Source organism: Engraulis encrasicolus, chromosome 23 (genome assembly GCF_034702125.1).
Source record: "Engraulis encrasicolus isolate BLACKSEA-1 chromosome 23, IST_EnEncr_1.0, whole genome shotgun sequence".
Classification (NCBI taxonomy): Eukaryota; Metazoa; Chordata; class Actinopteri; order Clupeiformes; family Engraulidae; genus Engraulis; species Engraulis encrasicolus.
In genome coordinates this window covers 5862044-5871266 of record NC_085879.1, presented here as the reverse complement: position 1 = coordinate 5871266, position 9223 = coordinate 5862044, and the positions used below count along the sequence as shown (strand labels likewise).

The 9223-nt window shown below is 41.7% G+C and overlaps 1 protein-coding gene across 1 annotated transcript in view; it reads left to right on the top strand.

Moving 5' to 3' along the window:
* f8 (coagulation factor VIII, procoagulant component) overlaps positions 1 to 8387 on the top strand; it is a 19830-nt gene extending 11443 nt beyond the window's left edge. Inside the window, exons 18-25 of the mRNA XM_063189495.1 lie at positions 311 to 427; positions 614 to 685; positions 1450 to 1535; positions 2026 to 2187; positions 3047 to 3191; positions 4960 to 5108; positions 6431 to 6613; positions 7408 to 8387. Of these exons, the coding sequence (XP_063045565.1) occupies positions 311 to 427; positions 614 to 685; positions 1450 to 1535; positions 2026 to 2187; positions 3047 to 3191; positions 4960 to 5108; positions 6431 to 6613; positions 7408 to 7563 (1070 nt within the window). The 3' untranslated portion in view covers positions 7564 to 8387. The remainder of the gene's footprint in view (positions 1 to 310; positions 428 to 613; positions 686 to 1449; positions 1536 to 2025; positions 2188 to 3046; positions 3192 to 4959; positions 5109 to 6430; positions 6614 to 7407) is intronic.
* Positions 8388 to 9223: the final 836 nt, after the last annotated feature.

The window sequence follows — 9223 nt, the reverse complement described above, 5'->3', positions numbered from 1 at the left end:
AATGCATAAAGATATATGTACTGTATGTCTTACACATTATGAAGTGATCATGTGAAAGTGAAATTATACGTTTATAGAGTGATTTCTTTTCTATGAGGATCATGGCCATGGAGTCACACTGTAATATATTGCATGCCTGTTTGACTTTTAAAAAAGTTGCCATGCTGCCTGAAGTTTGTAAGTTAACTCAACTTGATTTTTGAGTTGACACAAATATAAGCCTCGAGTTGAGGTAACTTACAAACTTAAGGCAGCAAGGCACCTCCATTCGTCAATACCTGTCAGCTGATCTTGTGTTTGTGTACTATAGGTGTGTTTGGGACTATTGAGATGAAGCCCCGCATGTTGGGGACCTGGATGGTGGAGTGCACCATAGGAGAGCACCAGCTGTCTGGCATGAGGGCCAGGCTACTCGTCTACAACTCCAGTAAGTGCCAATCTCAGTCTCACAACTATCTTTAAATACCAGTATGCTGATACCATCATATAAGTTAAAAAAAATGTTAGTCTAAAAGATGCTGCTAACGGTAGGTTTGGATTTGATTAGAGATGATTTAAAGCACCAACACATGTCAGCACAGGAGCAACAGTCATTTTTGTGTTTGTTTCACAGGATGTATCCAACCATTGGGAATACAATCAGGAATGATTTCCGATGAACAAATCACAGCTTCCGATCATTACGGTAAGTTCCCTAGCAGAAAAGAACTTACCGTCAGTTCATAATTGTGAAATTGTCTTCTGTGTGGTGTTAAGTCCTAATTAAGTCCATACATGCGTGAGTGTTGCAATCCAGAGGGAGGCTGTGGGACTCGTTGAAAGTGAATGAGTAAAAGTTACAAAATGCCCTGGGGGAACTCGTATGTGTTGTATTCATAAATATGCATATATAACGTAGCAACAAACTAGTTTGTGGTTTTGTTAACTAGTTAACTAATATTGTTTTGATTTATCTGCAATCTGTAAGATTGCAGCTCATAGAACTAAAGGCGGGAATTACTCAGTAAAAATGCAGTGTTATTTCAACACTTGGAGTACTGTTTCTCAATGGGGCCTCTATAGCCCCCCAGGGGGCTTTAGGGAGCCCTTGAGGGGCATTGAGGAGATGACAGCTGGGTGGCAATTGGGGGCATTGTATGTTACAGTACTAAGGGGGCCGCTGGCAGGCTTATGATGAAGTCAAGGGGGCATTTGCTCAAAGAAGGTTGAGAACCACTGACTAAGAGTCAATTTTCTAGACATGGTCCTACAGTACCCTTTGTTGAATTAACACCGCATTTTTTACTGTGTGGGTTTCTGAAATACAGAATCTGTTCATCCTCACAGTGGTGTTTCTGCTTCTACTGAAGTTTCTACAGTTGTGTTGTGCAGGCCTACTGTAGACTGAAGGCATGCATCTTTTGATAGTGATTCACAGTTTGTCTCTCTTCTGTCTGTGACTTTTAACAGGTGACTGGGAACCCAGTTTGGCCAGGTTACAGCTTTCTGGCTCAGTCAATGCCTGGTCTGGCTACAACAAAACATCATGGCTCCAGGTATGATCGAGAGAAAGATTAAATTACTCACCTAGGAATTGGCACGCTATCTGAACACGTATCGTCTTGTCATGCTGTACAGTCTGTTCGTCTGCCAAGTCCTACAGGAAATACAGATTCATACTGTACATCATACTGTATGTAGAATAATTGCACGTTTACTGTTAATGTTTGTTTCAATATAAAATGCTGTTTTTCTTTTTACTGTCATCTCTCGTTTTTACTTTAATATGGCTCTTTTATCACTTGCAATGAAATCTTCCAGGTTGATAAATATAACTCGGAAATACAGGCACACTATGCAATATAATACAATGAAATACAGTAAAATACTTGACAAAGCAACGTATCCCAATAACACAATATAACACAATGTACACACCTGCTGGTCTGTTGTCAAACTCGCAAATCCAATGTAATAATACATTACAATGCATTAAATACCAAGTGCAGTCAGTCTAATCCGTAGCGATTGGCTTTTGATTGACAGGTGGACCTGCAGAGGCCGATGCTGATCCACGGCATCCAGACCCAGGGGGCCAGCACCAACATGGGCCTCACAGAGACCTTCACCATGTACTTCAGCATCTCCTACAGCAGGGACAACGAGCACTGGACCGTCTATCGAGGAAACAGCACCGAGCCTGCAAAGGTCAGTGGCCAGAAGGGGTTTTTTTTGCAACTTATTGGGTGGATTTTCACAACATTCACTTACACGTAACAGTGCTCCTCTACTATACTGCCCTACAATTTCAGAACGCAGTATAATTCAAAATGCCAAACTGAGAAAAAAGGCTTTAAAGTTTCCTTTCTGTCCACGCGACTGTGTTGGAGGTAAAGTGGTGATGACACTTCCATATAATACTTTTTTATGGTGAAAATTTATGCACGCAAGAAAAAAGCAAAAAAAACAACATTCTCATTACTTTTTAGCTGAAAAATCATTATACTGCGCTCTGTTGTGGTATTACTGTCTACACCAAAACCACGGTGTCAATGGAGAAGTGCAGTATAATTCGCATTATACTGCGTTCTTGGCTAGTAACACGTAACCTCCTAAAACCAAAAAGCGCAGTATAATCAGTTTTTTGCGTTTTTTTCCGAAACGGGACCAAGTTGGGCCAAAAAATTTTAACACAAGAAAAAGAAGGTATTTTAAAGCCAATTTCCGGTCTAAACCCATTTTCGACCATTTTCAAGATACTGCGTTCTGATATTGTAGGGCAGTATAGATCTTTAGACATAAATGAGACACCACATACCCACACAGTGAAATGGACTGAACTTTTACTGTGGATTGTGGTGGCACAGCTTTGAAGCAGCCTTTTGGTGCAGAAAGGATCGCCATCAATCCACCTCACTGGTTTGATGGGGAAAAACAGACCTGCTTATTACCAATTTCGTAACAACAGTCTTATAATAGAGACTATAATAGAAACTGAACTGGCCTTTACACTTAATTGGGCTGAGCAGAGGTGAGATTAATTGAAAATAATTGATTCTGCTTGCAGGTTTTCAAAGGCAACATGGATTCCTCCAGCGTCAAGGAAAATCTACTGTCCCCTCCCATCATGGGCCAGTACATCAGACTGAACCCCTTACAGTTCAAGGGTCGCCCCACGTTCCGTATGGAGCTGCTAGGATGCGACTTAAACAGTGAGTCTTCTTTCTTCTTTTCAACTCAACCCAGTCACAGTGCTTCTATGATCCATTTTTAATTTATTTTTACCTCTATGTCACTTTTTCTTTTTACTTTTTACCATTTGCCTTGTTTGCCGTGAGTTTCTTAAAAGCTGGGGGTATTTAATAATGCATTTGATGTGTGTTCTTCCGTATTCAACACTGCGACACTTTCAAAAGAAGTCAAAAAAGAAAAATCAAAGCGTTTGGCGCAAACTTTTTTGTGTCATAATGGCAGAACCCAAACTGAATATGAAAGGGTATAGGATGTCTTAGTTCTGAGCTCCATGGCTCTTTTTTTTCGTTTGAATAGCTGCCATTGCTTCCCACTGGAGACGGTTGCCTCTGTTCCCAGCCATCTCTCTGCCAGTCACAAATATCAGGACAGACTTCTCATGTCAGCATAGTTGAAGGCTTTTAGCTTTACATACACTTCACTCTCAACTTTGTGGTTTTAGTTCAAAAACACTTAAAGCATAGCATTGTGTGCTTTTTGAAATCTCAAGGATCTGTGTTGTTCAAGTCTCCAATGACACATCTTCTTCAGCTATAGAGAAGCTTCCCGTATTTTGTTTTGCCATGGGGAAACCAAACTTGCTCCACATTTTTTTTTAAATCCTTTCATGAATATTATTTTGTACAGTCACACACTGAAAACTGAGTGTAGTGCAGAACTTCTGAAGTCCTAGTTTATCTCCAAGCTCTTTATGTATTGGTTATTTTCTCTCCCTCCTTCCTTCCCGCCCTCCTTTTCATCAGCTCCTCCAAAAAAACTAATCTCTCGACTTCAAAGCTTCGGCAGCAGCCAGCTCGTCCTCCATTTCCAAAAGTCTTTTGTGATAAGCTTTCAAAGTGCTGGTCTGGGCATTTCTCTCTCTTCTTTCATAAATTCACCAATGCAACAGTAGATGAGCCATTTCTTGGCCTTCAATGCCTTTATTTGACTGGACAGTTTGAGAGTTTGAGAGAAATGAGTGGGAGAGAGTGATGGGGAAGTGTTCTGAAATGACCCAGGCCAGACTCGAACCCGGGTTCCCGTGAGCATATAGCCTGCATGTGGTCAGGTGCCTTCGTGCAATACCCCCCACATCACCCCCATGAAGTCATTTGGCTGACTGTGTTCTGCCTTCTGATCAAAGATTTGAAATATGGTAACCAAGATAGTGTCTTATGCGTCAGCAATGCAATAATGTGGCCCTGCCGTGGCCTGACGGTGAGGCACTGGGTTGCTGTGCCGGCGACCCGGGTTCGATTCCGGACAGGGTCATTTGCCGATCCTTCCCCATATCTCTCTCCCCGCTCATTTCCTGTCTCTCCTCCACCTAAATCATGGTTGTTGAGGACATTGCATTCATCCTGAACCCCTTCTCATCTCTTAAAGGAGCGTGGTAGCTTAGAGCATCCAGTCTCTTTGCTTAAGTCGTACTGATACCAGAAGAAATACCTTGCGAATCACCTCTTCCTTATCAACCATCTCTGCTCTGTCAATTCTTAAAGATTCCTTTGTTTCAGACATGCAAAGGAGTTTTATCTTTTACCTGACACGTTTCAACAGTAAAAGTTCCGTGTTCATCAGAGGGTCACCTGTCAGATGTGACCCTCTGATGAACACGGAAGTTTCACCGTCGAAACATGTCAGATAAAAGACAACATTTTTACTTGTCTGAAACAAAGGAAACTTTAAGACTGGATTCAACAGTTAGCCATAATGAGCGTCATACAATCATCTCTGTTGTGATCGCAGGCTGCTGGATGCCCCTTGGCATGAAGAAGAGGATCATCCCTAACGGCAGCATCACGGCCTCCTCCTACTACACCAAGTGGATGCTCTCCTGGCCCCCCGCTCTGGCCCGCCTGCATCAGGAGGGCCGCGCCAACGCATGGAGACCCAAGGTAAGACCACCAGGAACAGCATCAGGGTAGTCTCCTTATAGCATCTGTTCCACACTGATAAACAATGAGATGCCCATCTCATGGATGTACGTAGGCTAAAGTTTACTGTTAACTCTTGTATAGTTTATATCTGGAGATCCAAGGTAAGACCACAAGGAACAACATTTTGGGCAAACACCATCCTTAACATCTGTTTCATCTTCAGTATAATTTTGAATGGGGAAATGAAAAGACAGAATAAGGTTGAAAAAGTCATCTTCTGAAATTATACAAATAAGCTTTAATAATTGTGTTCAATCATCAAAAAAAAATAGCCAACATGTTTCAGCCATGGCCCATACTTCATCAGGTCAACATCCAAACCGAATACACAGACCACTGTTCAGAGAAGGGTGTAGAATTGGTAAATGACCAAGACGTTGTATTCACACCTGACACACCCCGACTCTTCTATGGAGATTGGAGGCTATGGCCAGCTACTTCCCAGAACCCCCTCAGAGACTGAATGACAGTGGGTAATGTATGGCTGAAAATGAACGGCAGGTGTTTGCCTTGGGCTATCAAATGGCCCTGTTTGGTCCATCGAAACCTTTGTTTTAGATATAGAAGGAGCCTAGTCTGAAAAAGTTTTATAAAAATCTCTTTATAGTCAATTTGAAGATGAAGGTGACTAATCACAAAATCTTGCTGCCTTATTTGGCCCCCTCAGGCAACAGTAATACACTTGAGCCACAAAACAAACCAACGCCCATGACCCTCAAGATGACGTCAACCTGCCAGTGTGTTTAGTGAGTGGTTGCCGGCTGCTGGCATTCCTAAAAGGAGACTGTCATCACTGTGGTCGGCCTGATGTTGCTCTGCCATCACACAAGCTTTTGCTTGTTACTCTCAATTCTCAATTTCATGTAGGCTCACTGGCATGACTGTGAAAGTCAACATACTGTATTTCCAAAGTAGTACGGTGTGTATTTGTCATTGACGTCTTTTAGGAGGAGACATCCGGGTGGTGCAACCACAGTTACTGTATTGCCACTGCTGTATGAATTAAATGATGTTTGGTGTTACTGGATTATCTAAAAAACATATTCTTATACTGTATATAAAGGTAAATAATATAATTTCAAATTAATCAATTATTAACTAATTGATTTAATTAATACAATAGTGGTCTTAGCTGCCACCTGCTGTTTGCTACTCAAAATGTCAGTGACCCACATCAGTACAGTGCCACAAGATTGAGAAAGAGGCATCAACATAGTGGTAGTGGTGTATCGAGTCTCTTGCCCATGGCTAAAAAAACTGTTTCTGTTTTCTGTCTCCAGACTAGCAACCCTCATGAGTGGATCCAGGTGGACTTCCAGGAGCTGAAGAGGGTGACGGGCATCATCACCCAGGGTGCTCGCTCCATGCTCCAGCAGATGATGGTCACAGAGTTTGTGGTGGCCACCAGCGACAACAACCACAGCTGGACCACGGTGACGGACCCCAGCACCCAGAGGGAGAAGGTGTGTATTGGACCTCACAGTTACTGGAATTTACCTTAGGCATCTAGAGAGAAAGTCACCCACGCACGCACGCATGCACACACACACACACACACACATACACACACACACACAAACCTCTTACTGGTGTTGTATTGATGTGATGTTCCAGAAGGGAAATTATCCAGTACTTTGGTGTCAATCAAATGAGTATTTAAAGGGACAGTTTGATCAATTTCAACATGCAGTTGTAATGCTCACACTGCCCTGGACTTGTCAGTGCCTGAGATTTTTTTTTCTTCTTCTTCAGCCGTTTCCGAGATCCTGGTCATTGTAATGGGGGCAGCTCTTTGTTTACATTTCAAAAAAACATTTTTATTTATTCCCAAAAACATCCAAAAGGTTATAAAATATCAGCAGACAACTAGCAAACAGCAGTACCTTTTGGGAAAATATTTGGAGTTGGCCTATGTTTAATTTTTTAAAAATGTAAACAAACGCTGCCCCCATTAGAATTGCTCATATCTCGGAAAGGGCTGAGCCGAAAAATGTGGCATCACCAGGTACTGACAAGTCAAGGGTAGCGTGAGCAATACAACTGCATGTTGAAATTGACCAAACTGTCCCTTTAAGGAGTGAATCGCATGAATCCACTAGTATCATGGCTGATGTTAAAATGGAACTACTGTACATTTTTCCTTCAAAGCTGCCGATCGAAGTTTAAAAAAACAAAAAAAAATTCTCCCCTTCACCCTGAGGCCCCGTATAGCGATCACAAAAAGACTGATCTTTTCCCTCTTATTCTTCTGTTTCAGATCTTTGAAGGGAACATGGAATATGACGAAGAGAAGCTCAACCTCTTTGATCCTCCCCTGTTTGCCCGCTACATCCGCATCTATCCCAGGGGCTGGTTTAACGCCGTCGCCCTGCGGATGGAGTTTCTCGGGTGTGAAACGCAGCAGAGACTCTGATCGCAATCTGAGCGGGAAAGCCTTACACGTTAAATGTGACAGTGTTATTTCAACACTTCAGACTGTAGGATCGACGAGAGGAGTGGTCTGTTAGACTCTCTAAGTGTTGAATTAACACTGAAACATGTACCGTGTGAGAGGAGGATGGAAACCGTATGGAAAAGTTCATATGAAATGCTAGCTTGTGAAGGATATTTTTGTAACAACTCATAACTCAATATTCATGTTTGTTCTGTCAGCACTGTGTATTCAGCAGCAGAGATGAGTAATCTGGCAAACGAGAGTAAAAGGTCAGACCGTATATAATTTGTCCCAGACATCCAGAAAAAGAGACAGTATTCATCTAAAGCAGGGAATACATATTCGTCTACACCAGGTGGATATCTAATTATGGAAATAGCCATTAAAGTGGAACCGATACAGAACTTGGTAATTACTTTTACTTCATGAAGCCATGCACTGCCACATCTCTCAAGCTGATGCACAGGAAAGAAAAGTCACTACACTGAAGAAATACAGTATGTCACATTATATATATATAATTATATTTATTATATTATTACATTATAATAATATAATATATATATTATATATTTATTCCATTATATTTATACAGCTTGTGTTTGGTTTGAAATCTCTGTTGTTATCTATGTAAATTATGTTGTATTTATTTTGTATCAAACGTGTTTGGTATGCTGCTGCTGCATATGTGAAATATGAAAATGTGATGTATCAAGTGTTTGCACTGTGAAGACAGAAGAATGACATTTTGTATCGGGGAGCATTTTATAGGGTGGGGGAAAATAAAAATTATATTTTAAATATTTCAGTTGTCTGTATAAACAATCTGTCCACTCTTAGTCACTCAACCACCCTTGCTCTAGTGGCCCACACAGACGCCCAGTTCAAGGGTCTGCATCATTTTTCCGCAGACCGTGGGACGGATGTCGTCTGTTTTTCCTCGACGTTTGTTTGCTGTCCTCTCAAGAGATACTGAAGCGGAGGCCGTGCGCCTCCAATGTTGTTACTGTTCTCTTGCTCTGCTTTTTTGTTGCTTTTTCTCATTTTTTTCCTAAAAAAACACGGCCACCTTTGTCAGTCTGGACATACTACAGGGGACCTTTATCGCACCGTGACCGTGACGTGTGTTTCCACTCACAATCATATCAGCAGGCCCTGGTCTTTGTTCAGCTGCCACTAGAAGAAAAACTAAAACCTAAATTATAGGGGCACAGTATTTGTTTGAAAAACGATGGGAGTTTATAATGCAGAGAGGAAAAGCTATTGTTATGGGCACTCATGTAGAATGAGGAATACCGTCTGTATCCTCACCTCTGCAAGTATGAAGTGAAAAGAACTTTCAAGTGGGTGAAACAGAGCAAGGAAAAGAATAAGGGGAGAGGTAGTCAGGCTAAAAAGAAGGAAGGAAAGAGAGAGAGAAAGAGGACAAAGAAAAGAAAGGAACGTTCACACAAGAAGATGTTTATGAAATGGTGTGAAAGGATGTTCGTGGAGGTGGAGAGGAAAGGCATGGCGAGTGATAAAGTTCACATGTTCTTGAGAATTAAAAGGACTGCCCTATCAGTTCTGTTTGTGGAGGAAGCTCCCCTCCAGAGCTGTTTAACTTGGATGTAAATGCTGCTATCTCATCCTGAGGAAA